Source organism: Maniola jurtina, chromosome 28 (genome assembly GCF_905333055.1).
Source record: "Maniola jurtina chromosome 28, ilManJurt1.1, whole genome shotgun sequence".
NCBI classification, from domain to species: domain Eukaryota; kingdom Metazoa; phylum Arthropoda; class Insecta; order Lepidoptera; family Nymphalidae; genus Maniola; species Maniola jurtina.
The window spans coordinates 972,989-995,885 of NC_060056.1; the positions used below are offsets into that span (position 1 = coordinate 972,989).

The following is a 22,897-nucleotide window of genomic DNA, read 5'->3' on the forward strand; positions in this document are numbered from 1 at the left end:
ACTGGGAAGCGCTCTAGAGGGGCGCCGCGCGTGTGTCGGCGGGCGCCGGCACAGACGAAGTCCATACTTATACATATAGTTTCCCTAACTTGTAAATAACTACAAACTTGACATTGGCTAATTAGTGTAAAGCCAGACGAGAGAGAGAAAAAAATGTCAGGAACGGGTAACGTGAAACGTCAGCTTATACTGTAGTCTATTTTTTGATCCTGACTAAATCATCCTCTAGTAAATAAATAAGTTTAACATTATGAGAACTTAAAATTTTAGGAACCCCACATTTTGAGCGTCAAGGGTAACGTGTGAGGTATCTACGCGCGTCGTTTCTTGGGGTAGGGCGTCTTGTAGTGGTAGTGGCGCACGTGCGAGCGCAGCGCCGCCGCGTCCGCGAACGAGCGCGCGCACGTCGCGCACGCGTGCGGCTTGCGCGCCGCGTGCGTCTGCGGACAATACCAAGCGATCATTTTCTATTCTTCTCATTCATCAAAATCGGCCCAGTAGTTTAGGCGCTACGGTGGAACACACAGAATCTGGAAATAAACATACATACATCACACTATCACATTAATATTATAAAAGCGAAAGTTTGTATGTGTGTGTGTGTGTATGTTTGTTACTTCTTCACGCAAAAACCACTGGACGGATTTGGCTAAAATTCAGAATGGAGATAGATAGTATCCTGGATTAGCACATAGGCTACTTTTTATCCCGGAAAATCAAAGAGTTCCCACGGGATTTCGAAAAACCTAAATTCACGCGGGCGTAGTCGCGGGCATCGGCTAGTAGACTGCTAAAACCATAACCCTTTCTTTTGGCTTTGCCCCAGTTGGGTAGAAAGAACCTCACCCATATATGTCTCTTGCAGTTCGCCCGCAGGTTGAACTTCTTCTGGCACACGGGGCACTGGTGCAGCGGCTGGTCTCCGCTGTGGGTCTTCAGGTGCAGCGCGAGGTAGCGTCTGAGGCAGAACGTCTTCTGGCACACGTCACACTTGAACTCCTTCTTGCCTGAATGCTTCGACGTCATGTGGAATTTCAATGTGTGTTTGGTCTGAAAAAAAATCAACATGACATACATCCAAACTAAATAAATACGAAAGTGTCTTTGCACGGCTCCGTATTCGAAAGGTGCCAAGGAGACCGTATTAAGCCTCCGCGATCCGTCCGTCCGTCTGTCAGCGGGCCGTATCTCGTGAACCGTAAGTTAAAGTCCAGTTTGAGAAATTAGTTATAGTATCGACTGATTTGTGAGTAACTCATGTCAAACTCATTTTTTTGAATAATTTCTTAAACTGAACACTTACAAGTAAAGATTTTTATGTTATCCTGTGAAGATGATACTGCCGTTGGCGGAATTAGAATGCCATAAGCCTACTTTGTCGTATTAGTTAACAAATTGCAAAAAACCAAATTAAATTCGAATTTCGCGGGCAGACCCGTGTCATGCACCTTAAAAGCAAGTGTAAATTAAAAATTTGTAACACCCCCGACAAGTGAAGGTTACAGTAACTAGAAAAGAGCTGATAACTTTCAAACGGCTCAACCGAGTTTCTTGGATTATAGCTAAGAACACTCTCGATCAATTCACCTTTCAAACAAAAAAAAAGTAAATTAAAATCGGTGGACCTACGGCGCCACCAGAAAGATACACACGTCAAACTTATAACACCCCTCTTATTGGGTCGGGGGTTAAATATCGGCTCACCAAAAACGACTGGCCGCACTTTTCGCACAAGCACTGTGAGGTCACTGCGCTGGGCTTGTGCGGCGGGTGCTGCGCCCGAGGCTCGCCCGGGTGCTGCGTTTTGAAGTGATGGTTGTACGACCTGAAACCGTGGAGTTGGACGCCGCACTGAAAAAAAAATATGGTGGATTCAAAATGGCGGCTATGCAAATTTCATAGGCGTCTATCTTAGACAGGATATTTTTTTTTTCTCTCTTGTGTGGCTTTACAAAGATTAGCCAATGTCAAGTTTGTAGTTATTTGTAACAAGTTAGGGAAACTATACAAGTATGGACCCCGTCTGTGCCGGCCTGTCTGTCTGTCAAGAAAACCTATAGGGTAGGTACTTCCCGTTAACCTAGAATCATGAAATTTGGCAGGTAGCAATGTCTTATAGCACAAGTACAGGAAAAAATCCAAAAACCGTGAATTTGCGTTTGTTACATCACAAAAAAAATTAAATTGTGTTCATGAACAAATGTATAATTAGTATTTTCAATTTTCAAAGTAAGATAATTATACCAAGTGTGGTACATGTGGAACAAAGTAATGCCTGCTTCTACACAAAATAGTGGTTAGTTAATCTAAATGTAAGGTTTACCTGGGACTTCGTCTGTGTTGGCGTTTGCTGGCGCGCGTGCGGTGCCTTTTTGGAGTGTTTTTTTGTTCACTTTTATATAATACTGGTGTTTTTTGATGGTGGAACTGACTGGGAAGCGCTCCAAATGGGCGCCGCGCGTGTGTCGGCGGGCGCCGGCACAGGCGAAGTCCATACTTGTATAGTTTTCCTAACTTGTAAATAACTACAAACTTGACATTGGCTAATCTGTGTAAAGCCAGACGAGAGAGAAAAACAGAAAACAATTTTACCTGTTCGCATGAGAGCAGCTTGGTCTCAGAGTTGAGTTCATCTTCAGTCTTGTCTGCTCTGGTGTAGTTCTGTTTAGGAGTGTTCCGTTTCAGTAACCTGTCAATAATACAATCTGGTCATCATAGTGAACTCGACTGAGGAAACGCTCGGTTTGATCCTGAATCGGCGATATGTCAAACTATAGGATGCCCGCGACTTCGTCCGCGTGGATGTAGGTTTTTAAAGATCCCGTGGGAACTGTTTGATTTTTCGGGATGAAAAGTTGCCTATGTCAATTACAGAGACGCTTAAGCTACCTCGGTACCAAATTTCATACAAATCGGTTAAGCGGATGGGTTTTTGGAAATCCTGTGAGAACTCTTTGATTTTCCAGGATAAAAAGTAGCCTATGTCCATCCCCGGGGTATAAGCTAACCCTGTACCAAATTTCGTCAGAATCGGTCCGTGAAAAGGTAGCAGACAGACAGACACACTTTCCCATTCATAATATTAGGATGGATAGTAGGCCATGGGTGACGTGAAACCTAAGAAAAACAGGAGATTTATAGGCTACCTAGCGTCAAATGTAGGAATATTTGACGCTTGCTAGTGACGTCGAAGCCTTGTTTTTTTGAAGTTTTGTTACCAAGTGGGGTATCATATGAAAGGGCTTTACCTGTACATTCTAAAACAGATTTTTATTTATTTTTATGCATAATAGTTTCTGATTTATCGTGCGAAATGTTGGAAAAATTACCCGAGTACCGAACCCTCGTTGCGCGAGTCTGACTCGCGCTTGGCCGGTTTTTAATTGTACGGAAGCGGTGTCTGTGTGCTCGACCGTACCAATAAGGAAATTTCCGACGGCTATAACTTGAAACTTCTATATATAGTGCAGATTCTTAAACGCTCCGTCAATGCGATTCAGATTTGCGTGTTCTGTTTGAGCTTCAGCTGTAACATACTGGTGCTGCCATCTAGTGAGACATTGCTGAGTCGGTATCGAGGTCGGCTATTGATCGATGTCTTGGTATAAGTGGGAAGGACCTTCTATTTGCGATTGCGGGGGCCGCCAGATATTTAGAGTAACTTCAAAAAGAACCTCACTTTCCGGCGGAATGTTTGAGCGAAACCTGCATATGTTGTTGATACGCCGCGTCAGATGCGAAGCGGATGTCGCACGGTTCACACAGCGGACCATCTGGATTCTAGAACATAATATATATCGAAATGCAAGGAAAGCAGTATTTTAACCCCCGACCCAAAAAGAGGGGTATTAGAAGTTTGGCGTGTGTATCTGTCTGTGGCATCGTAGCTCCTAAACTAATGAACCGATTTTAATTTAGTTTATTTTGTTTGAAAAGTGGCTTGATCGAGAGTGTTCTTAGCTATACTCCAAGAAAATCGGTTCAGCCGTTTCAAAGTTATCAGCTCTTTTCTAGTTACTGTAACCTTCACTTGTCGGGGGTGTTTAATTTACACTTGTTAAGTAAATATTTAGGTACAGCGGACCCCCGGTAATCCGACAAACGTTTTGCAGGGCAGTGTCGGATTATCGAATTTGTCGGATTATAGAGTACTGCCTAAGACCCCCTATAGTCCGGTGTTTTTTATTAAAGAGTACCTTGTAATCCGACAAATTAAAGATTCAACGATAATATTCTATATGTCAAAAGTAAACCACATCACATCACACTAATATTATAAAGGGTAAAGTTTGTGTGTATGTGTATATGTATGTGTGTGTGTATGTTTGTTACTCCTTCACGCAAGAACTACTAAACGGATTGGGCTGAAATTAAGAATGGAGATAGATTATCCCCCGGATTAGCACATAGGCTACTTTTTATCCCGGAAAATTAAAGTGTTCCCACGGGATTTTTAAAAAACCTACATCCACGCTAACGAAGTCGCGGGCATCAGCTAGTTCAATAATAAAATAAACTTGTCGGATTACAGGGGGTGCCGGATTAGACAGGGGCCGGATTACCGGGGGTCCACTGTATTTAAGTTATATTTTTTCCTGTATGTCCTCACCTCTACGTCGTGGTCACGGTGTTTCCTCTTGACGTGCAGGCCGAGGCCCTTCTGGTTGAGGAAGGAGAACCCGCATACAGTACACACCACGTCCGTGGGGTGCATTATGCGCAGGTGCGACAAGTAGCCGGTCTTTGACCTGCAATAATACATTCATGATCAACCCATTGCCGGCCCACTACTGAGTACGGGTCTCCTCTCAGAATAAGAAGGGTTTAGGCCATAGTCTGCCACGCTGGCCCAATGCGGATTGGCAGACTTCACACACCTTTGAGAACATGGAGAACTCTCAGGCATGCAGGTTTCCTCACGATGTTTTCCTTCACCGTTAAAGCAAGTGATATTTAATTGCTTAAAACGCACATAACTGAAAAGTTAGTGGTGCGTGCCCGGGATCGAACCCTTGACCTCCGATTAGGAGGCGGACGTTCTAACCACTAGGCTATCACAGCTTCAATATATCAATAACTAGCTGATACCCGCGACTTCATCCGCGTGGATGTAGGTTTTTTAAAATTCCCGTGGGAACTCTTTGATTTTATTTTATCCGGGATAAATATACAGGGTATAATCTATCTCCATTCTAAATTTCAACCCAATCCGTCCAGTAGTTTTTGCGTGAAGGAGTAACAAACATACACACACACACACATACAAACTTTCTTCTTTATAATATTAGTGTGATACATTCGGTTGGTTGAAACGTATTGGCTTTCAGCAGTACACCCTCAAATCATACAGCTTAGCACAATTGAAGAGCCTCAATAGTTCAATGGTTGAGGAGTGGACTGAATTTCGAAAGGAATAGCACAAGCTTTACACTTAGTTGGAGGGGATATGGAAATATAAGTCACTAGCTGATGCCCGCGACATCGCCCGCGTGGATTTAGGTTTTTCGAAATCCCGTAGGAACTCTTTGATTTTCCGGGATAAAAAGTAGCCTATGTGCTAATCCAGGATATTATCTATCTCCATTCCAAATTTGAGCCAAATTCGTTAATTGATTAATTTATTATTAATTTGTATGCCTGATAAGTTTGCCAATCCGCACTTAGCTAGCATGGTAGACAAAGACCAAAACCCTTCTCATAGGAGTTCTCAGCAGTTGGACTGAGTCAGCGGGCAGGGCTGGGTTGAAATTACTTCTAAAGATGTGAAACTAAGGCTGACATCTATAGAGAGCACTTTGACTTTTCTTAGACTTAAGAATCTGTTAAAACGAGACAGCGTTATGCTGCTGGCATAAATCTGTCTCGTTTTAACTGAAACTTAAGCCTAAGCAAAGTGCGCCCAATAGATTCTAACCTTAATGACTTACCGTCGCTTCTCCTGACAATGCGGACAGGTGTATATGACGCCATTGTGCCAGTTTTGATGGTTGATGGCTGCCATCCTGAAACAAACTCAGACCAGTAGGGATGGGATCAGGATCCCGACTGCCTCACTCCAGGAAGCTCTCCCTGGGTGGTCTACTCAGCTTCTGGAGCGAAGTGAGATGGCTGGAGTGAAGACTTCAGCGGGGAGGGGCAATGCACGCACAACAGACGGAAACTTTTAAGTGCAGAAACCAGCCCAGAGAGAAAAAAAAGAAAGAGAGAAAGGTTCCGGCTGAAAATCAGCTCTGTATGTTCTTGTGTATCAAGGCATACAGCATCATACTGAGCTTTTCCGTACCTCAAAAGGAAAAACGGAATCCTTGCAGGATCACTTTGTTGTCTGTCTGTCTGTCGTGTCTGTCAAGAAAACCTATAGGGTACTTCCCGTTGACCTAGAATCATGAAATTTGGCAGGTAGGTAGGTCTTATAGCACAAGTAAAGGAATAAATCTGAAAACCCCGAATTTGTGGTTACATCATTTAAAAAAAAATTAACATGTGTTTTAATTTTCAAAGTAAAATAACTATACCAAGTGGGGTATCATATGCAAGGGCTTTATTTGTATATTCTAAAACAGATTTTTATTTATTTTTATGCATAACTAGCTCATGCTCGTGACTTCGTTCGCGTGGATTTAGGTTTTTAAAATTCCCGTGGGAACTCTTTGATTTTCCGGGATAAAAGTAGCCTATGTGCTAATCCAGGGTATAATCTATATCCATTCTAAATTTCAGCCCAATCCGTCCAGTAGTTTTTGCGTGAAGGAGTAACAAACATACACACACATACAAACTTTCTCCTTTATAGAATAGAATAGAATAGAATAGATTTTTATTCAAATAAACTTTTACAAGTGCTTTTGAATCGTCAAATAATTTACCACTGGTTCGGAATGCCGTTCCTACCGAGAAGAACCAGCAAGAAACTCGGCGGTTGCTCTTTTCAATTGTTCAATTTACAATAATATTAGTGTGATAGTTTTTGAGTTATCGAAAGTTAAAATGTCGAAAAAAATATCCGGAGTACGGAACCCTCGGTGCGCAAGTCCGACTAGCACTTGGCCGGTTATTTCTAACTATGCTTTCTTTTGTAGATGGCGGCGGTTCAAGACCGAGGCGTGTGGAAGTCCCCACGAGAGACCTATTCCAGCAGTGGACGTCTATCGGTTGATGATGATGATGATGATGATTTTTTTTTTATTCACTATAGGCAAGCGCTTGACCACAATCACACCTGATGGAAAGTGATGATGTGGTCTTTTTTTTTTATTCACTATAGGCAAGCGCTTGACCACAATCACACCTGATGGAAAGTGATGATGTGGTCTTTTTTTTTTATTCACTATAGGCAAGCGCTTGACCACAATCACACCTGATGGAAAGTGATGATGTGGTCTTTTTTTTTATTCACTATAGGCAAGCGCTTGACCACAATCACACCTGATGGAAAGTGATGATGTGGTCTAAGATGGGACGCGTTTACCTAGAAGGTGCCTATTCACTCTTGTTTTAAAGATACCCGGATTGTAATTGGTAGGAAACACAGATCGCGGGAAAGTATTCCAAACCTTAGCCATGCGTATGAGGAATGAAGACGCTGTACGGGAGCTATGTCTGTATGCTCGACCGTAGCAATAGGGAAAATTCCCAACCGAGCGGTGTTGTGCTCGGTGGCAACAGCTGGGCCGACGGTTATGCGTTGAAACTTCTATATATAGTCCAATTTGGTAAACGCTCTGTCGATGCGATTGAAAGTTGCGTGTTTCTCCTTGTATGCCAATTAAGCTACCTGTGCTGCCATCTAGGCGTAGGTCGTGAGTTATCAGGCTGGGGGTTCGTGTTTCGAGCGTTGTTGATTGATTGAGTTTAGAGGCGACATCTTCTTGCAAATGTGGCAACCGCTACATCGCAGAACGTTTCGTGCGTGTAGACGGAATGTCGACGACATAAGGATGGAAACTCGCCCGACGTGTTGCGGGCGAGTATGACGATGACACTCACTTGTGGCTGGTGACAAGCGAACAGCTAGTGCAACTGTATTTCATCCTGTGGACGCGAGACACGTGCTCGTTCAGTTTGTGTTGAGTTGGGTAGTGAAGCCCGCATACAAGGCAGATTACTTTCCCAAATTTCTGAAAAAAGAATGAATGGATGTCATTTTTAATGTTTCGTACCTTAAAAGAACAAGTGTAAATTAAAAATTTATAACACCCCCGACAAGTGAAGGTTGCAGTAACTAGAAAAGAGCTGATAACTTTCAAACGGCTGAACCGATTTTCTTGGATTATAGCTAAGAACACTCTCGATCAAGCCACCTTTCAAACAAAAAAAAAACTAAATTAAAATCGGTTCACTCGCTTAGGCGCTACGATGCCACAGACAGATACACAGATACACACATACACACGTCAAACTTATAACACCCCTCTTTTTGGGTCGGGGGTTAAAAACTGAACCCTTATAGGATCACTTTGTCGGTTGTGTCTGTCAAGAAAACCTATAGGGTACTTCCCGTTGATCTAGAATCATGAAATTTGGCAGGTAGGTAGGTCTTAATAGCACGAGTAAAGGAATATATCCGAAACCCGTGAATTTGTGGTTAAAACAATTAAAAAAAAAATTAAAACATGTTTCAATTTTCAAAGTAAGATAGCTATACCAAGTGGGGTATCATATGAAAGGGCTTTACCTGTTCATTCTAAAACAGATTTTTATTTATTTTTATGCATAATAATTATTCATTTATCGTGCAAAATGTCGGAAAAAATACCCAAGTACACCCTCGGTGCGCGAGTCTGACTCACACTTGGCCGGTTTTACAATAAATACGGGCAAATGTGAGTCTCTTTGCCGTTCTTACAATAAATAATAAAAACCGGCCAAGTGCGAGTCAGACTCGCGCACTGAGGGTTCCGTACTCAGGTATTTTTTCAACATTTTGCACAATAAATCAAAACTATTTTATAATATCATGTTGAAATACTAACATCAGTATGTTTGTCCTTATGTGTATTAAAAACGTTGCCACTACGGAATCCTTTGAAACACTCCACACATTTATATAAAGAATTTTGAAAATTGGCCGTCTCTTTCCTTTTCTGTAAATCAGTTAACTGTTCTTCATGAGTCATTTCCGTCACTTTGAACTGTTTTGAAAATTCCTGATCGACTTTTACTGGGTTTTTACCTTTCTTAACCGCTTTTGGTTTAACCGTACGTTTTTGTATAGCTTTAATTTTACTATTAGTGACTATAGCAGGTGGCATTTTAACAGTTTCAGTGTCTGCTTCATCATTAACTCCTGATTCCAAATGACTATTTTCTACTACTTTCAAATAAATGCAATTGTCTGTATCGTTCACTACACAGTTCCTATACATATCTTTATGCTTGACTCTTTTATCAAGTATATCAATATCCATATCAACGTTTTCTAGATCATCAGTTTGTTCATCATATAAATTATCCATTTTAAGTTGATTTTTAACTTCTACTTCATTTTCAAGATCAGGGTTCCGTATAAGTTTTCCATTAACACTTTCAACTTCCATTTTCATAGTTTTCTTGTTAGATAAATCAACTCTGTTGTAAACTCTTTCATTAGATTGTATATCAACATCTATATTTTCTAGATTGTCTGTTTGATCATCCAAATCAAAATCTACTAGATCATCAGTTTGGATATCTTTCGTTTTAACTTCATTTTCAACATTATTTTCATCCTCGAGATCAGGGTTCAGTACAAGTTTGGTGTCAAGTAACTTCTCTTCAGTTTTTATTGATTTACTGTGTGGTAATTCTTGTATGTCTGGCTCTTGTTCTTGGTGTATCAGATACAAGTCACAGTGGTCTGGTTGGAATGATCTCTTGCCCATACTTGATGTAAGGTTGTTTGATCTGTTTAGTGTTTTGATGTTGTCTGTTGTCAGCTGAAATTATTTAATGGAATATTGTGGTTAATTATACCGCGCACACTCTCTAAACTGAATAGAGCCTCAATAGCTCAACCGGTAAAGGAGTGGACTGAAAACCGAAAGGTCGACGGTTCAAACCCCGCCCGTTGCACTATTGTCGTACCTACTCCTAGCACAAGCCTTACGCTTAGTTGGAGAGGAAAGGGGAATATTAGTTATTTAACATGGCTAATATTCTTTAAAAAAAAAAAATGTATTGCCATCTCTTTCATAACTCTCCCTACGCAAAAAGGATGGCACTTGTTTAGATTTAGTTTTAGACCTGCCAATTAGTGATTAGTACAACAGAATTAGCCACAATAATTGCTGGTCGTTTCATTTTTTATTTATTTTATTTATTATTTCATTTTGACGTGACAACGTCTTATAATTCGATAGAGCCGGCTGCACGCACGAAAAAACATGACTCATGCGGCGTTACCTCGCTCTGAGGCGTTCCATGTAAGGCTTGAAGTGCAAGCGAGAGCGCGGAACGAGCGACAAAGAAGCACAATCGGCCTTTGTTGTGACGTTCAACTATCGTCAGTAAACCGACTTTACAGACAACCAATTTTTTTTACTTGTGTCTAATAAATGAAATATAAAAAACTTAGTCACTCTCCAAAATAAATTGTGTACAGAAGCAGTAATAAGTTTCAATCTTTAATTGACCATACATAGCAAGGTCTCTGATTCTACTTGTAGTCCAGTCATTTGGTAGTTTTACCTGAAAAGTTTTCTGTGAGTTTTGAAAATTTGTGGTTTTACAGAGTTTGCTCTTTCCGAATTTTTATTTTGCCAAGTTGTATCTTTTGCTTTAACAAGTAAGCTATTTTTTGAGCACCAAACAACTGGACTATTGGGTGAATTTTCATTCGTCTAATCATCCATCTGCCAAAGCCTTATAACTTACTAGCTGATGCCCGCGACTTCGTTCGCGTGGATGTAGGTTTTTTAAAATTCCCGTGGGAACTCTTTGATTTTCCGGGATAAAAAGTAGCCTATGTGCTAATCCAGGGTATAATCTATCTCCATTCTAAATTTCAGCCCAATCCGTCCAGTAGTTTTTGCGTGAAGGAGTAACAAACATACATACACACACACACACACACACACACACACACACACACACACACACACACACACACACACACACATACACATACAAACTTTCTCCTTTATAATATTAGTGTGATGTATACTGAGGCTCCAATTGCACTTTGTAGTTTTTTTAATATTCAAAATTAAAGGACTTACCAATTTATTTACTTCAACCAATTCCATCAGTAAATGATAAGCTCTCAGACACTTATCCCTGAGTTTGCGGGAGTTGCTAAGCCTTTGAGCACATATTGTACAGAACTGTGGCACAAAGAGCATGACACTTTCCAGCTGCAATAGCACATTATTTTTAGGGTTTCGTATAACTCAAAAGGAAAAATGGAACCCTTATAGGATCATTTTGTTGTCTGTCTGTCTGTCTGTCAAGAAAACCTATAGGGTACGTCCCATTGACCTAGAATCATGAATTTTGGCAGGTAGGTAGGTCTTATAGCACAAGAAGTTACAGGACAAGTCATTGTCATTGTCGGCCCCAGAATTCAAGTAGCAATTCTGCAAAACTATTGCATCAAAAACCTGTTGCACTTATGACCTTTTTCTATAAACACGCCACACACAACTAACACATATGCATGACCGTTCCACACAAATATGATCAAGGTTTTCCGAAATCCCGTGGGGACTCTTTGATTTTCCGGGATACAAAGTAGCCTATGTGCTAATCCAGGATATTATCTATCTCCATTCCAAATTTCAGCCAAATCCGCCCAGTAGTTTTTGCGTGAAGGAGTAACAAACATACACACACACATACAATCTTTCGCCTTTATAATATTACTAGCTGATGCCCGCGACTTCGTCCGCGTGGATTTAGGTTTTTCAAAATCCCGTGGGAACTCTTTGATTTTCCGGGATACAAAGTAGCCTATGTGCTAATCCAGGATATTATCTATCTCCATTCCAAGTTTCAGCCAAATCCGCCCAGTAGTTTTTGCGTGAAGGAGTAACAAACATACACACACACATACAAACTTTCGCCTTTATAATATTAGTGTGATAATTTAATTTAAGGTAATATTGACATCATTGACAGTGGTAAAATGAATAAGGCTCATCAGACATTATTTCAACATATTGTACCTACATTTTATTGAATAAATTATTATCATTCAAGATGCTAAATGACTTACGGCCTTTGACTGTACTTACTGAAATCCCAGTCAAGTGTTCAAATTCCAAATCCAGGTTATATGTGTTAGCCGAGTACAGCTTACAGGCTGCGCTGGTGTCTAGACATATCATGCAGAACTGTAAGCAAAGCTTTTATTAAAATACTTAGAAGAAGAAGAAGAATAGATTTTTATTCAAATAAACTTTTACAAGTGCTTTTGAATCGTCAAATAATTTACCACTGGTTCGGAATGCCGTTCCTACCGAGAAGAACCAGCAAGAAACTCGGCGGTTGCTCTTTTCAATTGTGCAATTTACAATAATATTCTATACTATACAAGCAATTGCAGACCCGCGCATTGCTGGAGCGAGTCAAATCCATGCTTTTTTATCATTTACATAATCTTCGATTGTGTAATATGCTTTTGCCAGGAGCATACTTTTAATGGATTTTTTAAACTTTGGTAAAGGCAAGTCTAATATTGACTGTGGAATTTTATTATAAAATATTACACTCATTCCCACAAATGACTTTCCCACTTTTCTGAGGCGGAGCGTAGGAGTTGCGAGCTTATTACGATTTCTAGTTGGCCTGTTATGGAAATCACCGATTTTTTTGTAGCTGAGGATGTTTTGTCGTACAAAAATTATATTATTGTAAATGTATTGAGAACCTACTGTAAGAATACCTATTTCCTTAAATTTCTCTCGTAGGGAATCGCGCGGTTTTAAATTATAAATTGCGCGTATTGCCCTTTTTTGTAAAACGAAAATTTTTCCAATATCTGCCGCTTTACCCCATAGCAAGATTCCGTAAGACATAATACTGTGAAAATAGGCAAAATATACAATTTTTGCAGTTTCCACGTCAGTTATCTGTCGAATCTTTGTTTGCCAGCAAGTGTTGATATATGGGCGTTCCATTGAAGCTTTGCATCTAAAGTTACTATATAATTACTATTAGTTTACTAGCCGATGCCCGCGACTTCGCCCGCGTGGATTTAGGTTTTTCGAAATCCCGTGGGAACTCTTTGATTTTCCGGGATAAAAAGTAGCCTATGTGCTAATCCAGGATATTATCTATCTTCATTCCAAATTTCAGCCAAATCCGTCCAGTAGTTTTTGCGTGAAGGAGTAACAAACATACACACACACACACACACACACACACACATACAAACTTTCGCCTTCATAATATTAGTGTGAAGTGTGATGTGATAGATTCTTCAACCATTGTAATCTACTATAACAAAATTCCACTATCAATTTTAGACTTGCATTTACTCATGTTTGAAAATCTATTGTGTAAAAAACATATAAATATAACACAATTAGATTATGTTAATAATAAAAGAGTGTGGATTTGACTTTTTGAGCAATGTGCAGGATTGCAATTACTTTTATATTTTGCATAATATTGCAAATTAAATCTTGTAAAAGAGCAACCGCTGAGTTTCTTGCCCTTCTCAGTAGAAAAGGCATTGCGAACCCATGGTAGATAAATTTGACAATTCAAAAGTATCTACTTATAAAAGTTTATTAAAATAAATGAATATGTAGTCTTTTATTTCTAAATGGAGTCTATAAAGTAATTGTTTATTACAATAGGTTTTTAAATTGTAACTAAATACATAATAACAGGTACAACTCGTACCTGTGATTTTGATGGCTCTCGACTCCTTGGTACTGTCTTTTCTGTGGAACTAAACTCCATTATATCACTGGTGAGCAGTCCAATGGATTGTCTAGCAGTGTCTCTATAATAGTTACAATCCCTTCTATACACAGTATACAAAATAGTATGAAGGAGCCTTGTTGCACAGATATTAATTACTTTAACAGATTTCTTTGTGGTTCTTGCGAGTAGGCATTCCTACAATGATAGATTCACTTAATGATTCTTTTGAATTCTTGTGAAAGTTTATATAAATGAAAAACTATGTATTTCTATTCTATTTACTAGCAGACAGCTTGATACTTCTCAATCACTTCACTCATGTAATAACATGGACTCATGGAATCAACAGGGGACTGAAGCCTGTAACATAAAAATTATTAATATGTAGACTGTTGCACATCGTTAATAATATTCAGCAATTAAATTTAATTTCATCGATCTTGGACGATATTCTTGCAAATTATTATAAACAATCACAGACACGAATGTAAACAATCCTCAAAAAATATCTCTTTGAGGATTTGATCTGTTTAACGATAATATTCACAGTGCAACTGATTTTCACACTCACGGGCAGATAAAATCATAATTAATTGGGACACACGTTATTGTTATATCGTATTAATTCATTAAATTCGAAATTAAGGGTTTCAAAGTGGTTTCAAAAAACAAACTTTGTTTTTTTTAACACTATCAGTGATTACAATTACATACTCTTTGATCGGATTACTGGTCTATGGTCTGTGATCAACTGTGATTTTTTTATTTTACTTTGCTTGTGTTACTACACGAAGTGTGTTACGGTTTTGTAGATTGGTACCCATGATACCCTACCTAGATACTTGTCTTTGGTTATTGGCAAAGAGATAGAACCCAGACCCGTGAAGCCAAGCCAATAAAAATATTGGCGGGAAACAGCTGTTAATATAATTTTTAGAGGTGTAAAAGTAACGAAAACGAGCGTACCCGTATGCATTCGTTACTATAACAATTAGTACTCGTTACTATCGTATCGTTATTCGTTACTTCTGATACCTCGTAAGATGTTATGTTATGACTTATGTTAGAGCAACGAATCGAGTCGTATTGCGTACGACAGTATGATGTCGTGGCGTCGCAACATTCGTAATCTGTAGAAAACATACTTAGGTCTACATTACATACAAAGCTGCGTAAGGTGCATTTTGAACCGTCCGTATTTTGAACCAGACGTGTGTTTAAGTTATTCTCAATTTAGTTTGATTTAATAAGTGTAGAACTACAAATGAACTGTTGACGGAATCTACTATAATTTGTAACGCCACACCGCCTCAGCCAATCGCAACGCGCCAACGCCAACCAGACTATCCGAGTCAAGCCGAGCCAAACGCCGGCCAATCATAGCCTAGCGGCCATTGAACGCCAACGCCAGCGCCATTGACAGCCGAACGCCACTCAGCAACAACTGCCGAATGCCTTCGGTGGGGATAACGCCATATAAAGCCATGCGAGCTCATTTTTAGGATTATTATTGTATCGTACGCATTATAAGCTGAAATACTGCCGGTCTCTGTAAATAAGTGTAATAAGTGTGTAATAAATGTGTAATAAGTAAATAAGTGTAGTAGTAACAAATATATGAGAGTAATTATTAATGTGTTGAGTGAAGTGATAAATTAAATTAGTGCAATTATACTGATTTGCTCTTTTTATTTAAACCCACTGTTTCAAATTGTAATACTAATATTTTAATTATGTAAAAACAATAAATAAGTATGAATTATATCTATTCTCTTATTATTTCTCTATTCCTATTACCCATGTGAGACACAGAGGGACGTCACCGGCCTCCGAGCCGCAGGATCCGGGATCCCGCGCCGGTGCCCCCAAGGTTGGATTTTTCAACTTTGTTTTAACACTGAAGGATAACATCGCGAGGAAACCTGCATACCTGGGAGCTTATAATCCATACTTCCATGCTAATATTATACAAGTGTAAATTAAACATTTATAACACCCCCGACAAGTGAAGGTTACAGTAACTAGAAAAGACCGAAAAGACCTGATAACTTTCAAACGGCTGAACTGATTTTCTTGGACTATTCCGCGCCTACGATCTAAAGTATCTGAGTTATCCAAAACATCATTTTCAAATAAATAATTATGTATTTAGGCAACGTCCATCTTGACAGCTTGACATTTGTCAATTGACATAATATTATGAACCTAACGGTTATCTAACCTTCTTTTCTACAAGAAAACTAGAAAAGAGCTGATAACTCTTAAACGGCTGAACCAATTTTTTTGGATTATAGCTAAGAACACTCTCGATCAAGCCACCTTTCATACAAAAAAAAAGTAAATTAAAATCGGTTCACTCGTTTAGGCGCTACGATGCCACAGACAGATACACAGATACACAGACACACAGATACACACGTCAAACTTATAACACCCCTCTTTTTGGGTCGGGGGTTAAAAATATAAATTTTTTTAACCTTGAGCTTGAGCTTAAATGTTAAATATCTATACTATTACATAAAATTAGAGTGTCTGTCTGTAATTTCCAAATAACTGTCTCATTATTAAGCTCATATGGTTATTTGAACGATACCATAACAGAATCATACGTTTTTAAAATTTTAACAATAAACTAAACAAACATCGGCCTTTGTAACGTACGTTTTTAATTTCACCGAATGAGCGCGCCTGCGCGTAAAACATACGGTTAGCAAACGTTTCAATACACGTATCTACGGTACTTGCGTGAACCGAAACAGTGTAGGAACCATAGGAACGGTCATACGACGAAAAGTGCGAGTAACGAGATGCATTTGTGAGTAACGATTCGGTACTCGGTACTAGATGGCGCACCCGTTACTCAGTAACGAATACATACGGTTCGCTACAGCTGTAATAATTTTACCATTCGGTGGGAATCACAAAAATAATTGTGTAGTGTTCAGTTCAGACTTTTGAAAGATCTGTGCGAATAAATCCGCATACCTACTAAATTAAAAATTATGAATAGAATAGAATAGTTTTTTATTCAAATAAACTTTTACAAGTGCTTTTGAATCGTCAAATAATTTACCACTGGTTCGGAATGCCTATGCTAAAGTGTCTGTCTCATAGAGCTATAAAAACTAGGGGTAGTTTCGACATCAATGGTCAATACAGTTATCCTTACAGTCTGTTTGCTAATTTTTCACGGCCCATCCAATTTTCACTTATTTCCATATCTGTATGTATATGCGGTTTTTACCTATGCGCCGCATTAGCACCCAATAAAGATACTTTGACTGGTAAGCTGGTAACTTGCTATTTATTCATTATGACAGCTATATTTATCATGGCATTTTTTTGGATTTTTCCTTTACTAGTGCTACTTAATACCTACTTACCTGCTTTTACCATTCTAGGTCAACGGGAATACCCTTTAGGTTTTTATGACTTTTTCTTGATAGACACGACAAACAGACAGACTATCGAAGGGATCCTCTATGAGTGCTAAAAATGATGTGAATGAAGTTTGTAAGTAAAACACAGGCTACTCCAGTGGGAAATAAAAAAGACATAAAAATTTAAAAATATTTAAATATATTTCAAATTACAAATACGTCTTATTATAAAAGTACTAGCATAGTATTTACATTTTCCACTTATGTACAGAGACCTCTTCAAAAATCTGACATATTATACTAATTAATACAGCGTACAATTTAATAAGCGTTGAATAATAATATAATTAGCGGACAAAGTTAAGGCGGAAACAAATTATAGGACGCGGCTGACGAACTCGACTTATAGATAGATACTTGCATAATAAAATGTACACGGAACTGTGCGAACTATCACACGTAAGTGGCGGACCTTGAGCACTCGGACATCCGATAGAATTCTGAGGACTCGGATGTCCGATAGAATTCTGAGGACTCGGATGTCCGATAGAATTCTGAGGACTCGGATGTCCGATAGAATTCTGAGGACTCGGATGTCCGATAGAATTCTGAGGACTCGGATGTCCGATAGAATTCTGGCCCGTCGGATGTTTTTGCAAGCTGAAAATGGCCGGATGAGTCCGTTAGCCGCGTCCCAAACCGTAACGTACATGGAAATTTTGTACTTCGACCTTTAGAAAAGAATAGATTTTTATTCAAATAAACTTTTACAAGTGCTTTTGAATCGTCCAAATAATTTACCACTGGTTCCGAATGCCGTTCCTATCGAGAAGAACCAGCAAGAAACTCGGCGGTTGCTCTTTTCAACTGTTCAATTTACAATAATACGCTATACAAGCAACTGCAGCCCCGCGCATTGCTGGAGAGAGTCAAATCCATGCTTTTTTATCGTTTACATAATCTTCGATTGTATAATATGCTTTTTCCAGAAGCATACTTTTAATGGATTTTTTAAACTTGTGTAAATGCAAGTCTAGAAATGACTGTGGGATTTCATTATAAAATATTACACTCATTCCCACATATGACGTTCCCACTCTCCTGAGGCGGAGCGTAGGAGTTGCGAGTTAGGAAAGGGATTTCGGCTTCGTAGGTTACTCTGTCACTCATACATATGTGACGTTTTGTCGGTCTCAACGACAGAGACAACGCTCTACGAAACCGCTATCTCTTTTTAAAGGTCGATGTACGATATTTCCTGCCGTGCACTGTACATACCTACCTCCATAACTAACAACAGAGTTGGACCTGCGTCACAGAAACGCAAGGACATAAATCCCTTCAGTCAGGAAACTCCGCCACGACGCCCGTGCTAGCGTGCTCCGGCTGCAAGAAAACCAACTATTAGTTTTTAGGGCCCGTTCTCAAAAATAACAACAGCCTTATAAGATCACTTTATTGTCCGTCTGTCATGTCTGTCAAGAAAATTTATAGGGTACTTCTCGTTGACCTAGAATCATGAAATTTGGCAGCTAGGTAGGTATTATACCACAAGTAAAGGAAAAAGTGGTTACATCACAAAAAAAAAGTTAAAATGTGTACATGAACTATTTTCAATTTTCAAAGTAACCCCCTCTACCTAATCCCATACAAATATAGAGGGAGCGCTAACTTCATTCATCAGATAAGTTAGTATAGCGCTGTCTCTGTTATTTACCCATACAAATGATATATCTACAGAGTGCGCTACATTAACCGCGCATCACACTATGTGTATGTTTGTTACTCCATCACGCAAAAACTACTGGGCGGATTTGGCTGAAATTCGGAATGGAGATAGATAATATCCTGGATTTAGCACATAGTACTACTTTTTATCCCGGAAAATCAAAGAGTTCCTACGGGATTTCGAAAAACCTAAATCCACGCGGACGAAGCCGCGGGCATCTTCTAGTAAGGTGTAAATAAATATCCTGTATATTTATTTATCTTGACTCATTGAATTTATAAGTCCAAATTTATTTATTTTCCTTTTATTTAATTTATCAAGTTTCTTAAAGAGATTTGATCCTCATAATTGAACTAAGCAATAAAAGTACAGGTTGTAATTTTTACAGATATCAGTCAGTTCGATTCCCGGGTGTGGCAAGCGAATTTTCGAAAATATTTGAATGCAGTTTTCTTTGTATTCAAAAATAAAGGAATGTTTTCTTTGAGTAAAATTTTCTATCTACCGTATTAAGAGTACTTTCCCTTCAGGTGGCATTACCCTGTATATTTTATATTCGACTTGTATAATTCTGTAATAATATGGGTACATTTTGCCTGACATAAAGAACATTATTATTTATCACGACAGTGGCGTACATAACTAGGAGCATATTGGACACACTTGACAATGATGTTACCTTAGGCCATATGGTGCCACACACGGCCTCCTTGGTGTGCCTCGCGCGGCTGGCGCGCAGCCGGGGCCCGCGGCTCTTCTTAGGGTACGGCTTCTTGAGGTGCACGTGCTCCACGTGCGAGCGCAGCGTGGACGAGTTCACGTACGTCTTGTCGCACGCCTGGCATTTGTGGGGCTTGTGGTCCTTGTGCGTCTGTCAAATATACAGCTTCGATATTTAAAAAAAATTGGTTGTCTGTAAAGTCGGTTTACTGACGATAGTTGAACGTGACAACAAAGGCCGATTGTGCTTCTTTGTCGCTCGTTCCGCGCTCTCGCTTGCACTTCAAGCCTTACATGGAACGCCTCAGAGCGAGGTAACGCCGTATGAGTCATGTTTTTTCGTGCGTGCGGCCGGCTCTATCGAATTATAAGACGTTGTCACGTCAAAAAAAAAATATCGAAGCTCGAAAGTATCGAAGTATCGAAATTTTGTTAAATGAGTAATATTCCCCTTTCCTCTCCAACTAAGCGTCAGGCTTGTGCTAGGAGTGGGTACGACAATAGTGCAACGGGCGGGGTTTGAACCGTCGACCTTTCGGTTTTCAGTCCACTCCTCTACCGGTTGAGCTATTGAGGCTCTTATCAGGTAGGTACATGGTAGGTATGGATCCCTGAATGCACCAAATCACTAAAGTACCGTTGGTGGTAGAATAGTGATTACATGTCATTTTGCCGCTAACGGCAAGTTACAACTGAAAGAATTGAATCACTGAAGTACCGTTAGCGGTAGAACAACTAGTTCAGTCAATTTGTAAATTGCCCTCCGAAAAAAGACCTACCGTAATTTGACATAATGAATCGTTAGGGGGGCATGTCAAGAGGTCACAGGAAAAATAAAAAGGTCGCGCTGATTGCTGATTTTGAGAAATTCAAAAATTGAATAAAAAAATTTTGAAATGCTTTTTTCTTGGAAACTATTGGTTTTAGGAAAAAGTTTTTTAATAAAAATGTAGAGGGCATTGCGAGCTACATTTTTTGTCATTAGAGTGACCTTTTTATTTTTCCTGTGACCTCTTGACATGCCCCCCTAACGATACATTATGTCAAATTACGGTAGGTCTTTTTTCGGAGGGCATCTAATTATTCCTTACATATTGACTGAACTAAACGATTGCATATTATTTTGCCCACAATAACGGCACGTAAGCGCGAAGTACTCACCCATATATGCCTGTTGCAATTGGCCTTGTTAACGAACTTCTTCTGGCACACGGGGCACTCGTAGGTGGGCTGGTCCTCGCTGTGCGTCTTCAGATGCGTCACCAGGTGGAACTTGAGGAAGAACGACTTCTTGCACACGTCACACTGGAACTCCTTCTTGCCCGAGTGCTGCAGCATGTGATCTTTCAGCAGGTAACGGTTCTGAAAGGTTAATAGCTCGTTCACACAGGCTGCGTAAGCATAGACGCAGCGCATACCATTAGAATAGAATAGAATAGAATAGATTTTTATTCAAATAAACTTTTACAAGTGCTTCTGAATCGTCAAATAATTTACCACTGGTTCGGAATGCCGTTCCTACCGAGAAGAACCAGCAAGAAACTCGGCGGTTGCTGTTTTCAATTGTTCAATTTACAATAATATTCGTTGCGTTGTAATGTACTGATCTGTATGAAACGTGCCACTCCGCGTGTACGTATGCGTAACCCGATGTGTTTAGGGGTTGTTTAGAGGTTAACGCGCGCATGTGTCACGTGTACGCAATTGGTGTGAATCGGCCTTAAAGGCAGTTATGCACTCATCCCATCCGAATCCGTGCAAATACGTTCCAAAGTGAAGTATGTAGAAATAATGTTTTAATAACAAGACATGACTGTATTATTGCATGCCGTAAGGTAGAATTTGGCAGAACACTAACAATATATATTAAGATCCGTAAACTAACCCCAATTCGCAATAAAGAAAATTGAATTTAATTGAATTGAAAAGTAGTCATAGAACTATTTGTATGGCAGCTTACGCACTAGCTCCGACTTCCGTCATCCGAGTTCTCTCCGTCATCCGTGAGAATATCTCGGATGTGCCTCAGACTCAAATCGGACGTATGACGTAGATATGTCAAAGATGTCCACTGAACGGTTTAAATTTCGATCAGAGATCGGATTAGTGCGTAAGCAATATCCGAATTCAGTCCGAGTTTTTTAACCGACTTCCAAAAAAGGAGGAGGTTCTCAATTCCCCAAATCCCCGATTACTCAAAGACGCCTGGACCGATTTCGAAATTTTTTTTTTTTGTTTGATACTTCGCAGTTGGTCCCATATAAATTTTATGAGGATCTGATGAATATCTTCGGAGATGGAGAACAGAACTCCTCAATGGATAAGAGCAAATTGCTCGCGATCAGTGTAATAGCTTAGTAAATAGTAGGGTTTTAACTGGGCATAGCATATTATAGTACAGTGGGGCCACTAAAAATTGTGAAATAAAAAATTTTCAAAAGAAAAATAAAACCGACTTCAAAAACCACAAGCACTAAAAAGTAAAAAATAACTTTTGTTTCTACACGTGTAATGTATGTATGAAGTCGGGCGAGCTTCACACTTGGATTTCTAGTTTCTTTTATTATATCCGCATTTTCACGGAGTCGGATCGACACGGATCGATCGGATCCGACATTGTCTCACCGTGAAGGATTTGCCGCACTGCTCGCACAGACAGGGCGCGTAGTTAACTGGAAACTGGCTGCGCGTCTTGCCCGGGTGACTGAAGCGGAAGTGACGGTAGTAGGAACGGTAACCTTCCATTTGCATGCCGCACTGAAACATACGAAATTACAAAGTAACATTAGTTTTTAGGTGTCTTTATATTAACAAATTGAGCCCTAGTCGCTTTAAATAAAAAGATTTTATTTAATTTTTTGCAAAATAAAGATCATTTATTTATTATTTGTTTATTTAATTTTTTTTTCTTTTTTTATAGAAGGAAAAACTACAGCGAAGTAATAATAATAAGAGTCTTAAATGCTAATTACATAGATAAATATGGCTAATTACAGATTTTCTCGAAAATAATAATAATATTTGTCTGAGTGAGTGATACATAGTTAGATACTAAAGATAAAAAACAAGAATTAATTAAGTAAATATATCAATAGTGGGTTAAGAAAATAAATAATTAATTGTGTACATATAAAAACAGTATCTCAGGTAGCCTAAATAAAAAATAACATAATAATAATATTTAAAATTTAGTTCAATACTAAAATCCGACTACTCCCTT

The 22,897-nt window shown here is 39.2% G+C and overlaps 2 protein-coding genes across 7 annotated transcripts in view; both read right to left on the reverse strand.

Annotated features, from left to right (window-relative positions):
- Positions 1 to 51: 51 nt before the first annotated feature.
- On the reverse strand, positions 52 to 14,526 carry LOC123879641 (zinc finger protein 62 homolog). 4 transcript variants are annotated; one of them, XM_045927449.1, is made up of 13 exons: positions 14,420 to 14,526; positions 13,825 to 14,208; positions 12,210 to 12,320; positions 11,196 to 11,330; positions 8,973 to 9,914; positions 7,987 to 8,117; positions 5,928 to 6,002; positions 4,610 to 4,748; positions 3,680 to 3,780; positions 2,593 to 2,689; positions 1,705 to 1,851; positions 847 to 1,050; positions 52 to 440 (listed from the first exon to the last, which is right to left on the reverse strand). In XM_045927449.1, exons 2-13 carry the CDS (start codon positions 13,882 to 13,884, stop codon positions 312 to 314), a joined length of 2,271 nt encoding a protein of 756 aa, XP_045783405.1. In that variant the 5' UTR covers positions 13,885 to 14,208; positions 14,420 to 14,526; the 3' UTR covers positions 52 to 311. The 4 variants fall into 4 exon arrangements, with proteins under 4 accessions (XP_045783405.1, XP_045783404.1, XP_045783407.1 ...); XM_045927448.1 differs by having other exon boundaries at positions 13,825 to 14,043; positions 14,131 to 14,526; XM_045927451.1 differs by having other exon boundaries at positions 8,973 to 9,635; positions 9,669 to 9,914; positions 13,825 to 14,526.
- Positions 14,527 to 18,383: 3,857 nt separating this feature from the next.
- Positions 18,384 to 22,897, reverse strand: part of LOC123879645 (zinc finger protein 99-like) — a 68,146-nt gene continuing 63,632 nt past the window's right edge. For 2 of the 3 annotated variants that reach the window (XM_045927469.1, XM_045927468.1), the window contains 4 exons: positions 22,303 to 22,434; positions 20,839 to 21,039; positions 19,632 to 19,828; positions 18,384 to 18,615 (listed from right to left, as the gene is read on the reverse strand). In XM_045927469.1, coding sequence (XP_045783425.1) covers positions 18,570 to 18,615; positions 19,632 to 19,828; positions 20,839 to 21,039; positions 22,303 to 22,434 — 576 coding nt within the window. In that variant the 3' untranslated portion in view covers positions 18,384 to 18,569. The remainder of the gene's footprint in view (positions 18,616 to 19,631; positions 19,829 to 20,838; positions 21,040 to 22,302; positions 22,435 to 22,897) is intronic. The other variant, XM_045927471.1, reaches the window with a different exon arrangement.

What these genes read in the sequence shown, in the direction of transcription:
- LOC123879641 (XM_045927449.1), bottom strand. Translation starts at nt 13,884, where the DNA reads ATGGAGTTTAGTTCCACAGAAAAGACAGTACCAAGGAGTCGAGAGCCA. An exon ending in AACACTTGACTGGGATTTCA is followed by an intron (nt 11,331 to 12,209) that starts GTAAGTACAGTC and finishes GTGCTATTGCAG; the next exon opens with CTGGAAAGTGTCATGCTCTT. An exon ending in ACCGTGACCACGACGTAGAG is followed by an intron (nt 3,781 to 4,609) that starts GTGAGGACATAC and finishes ATTATGTTCTAG; the next exon opens with AATCCAGATGGTCCGCTGTG.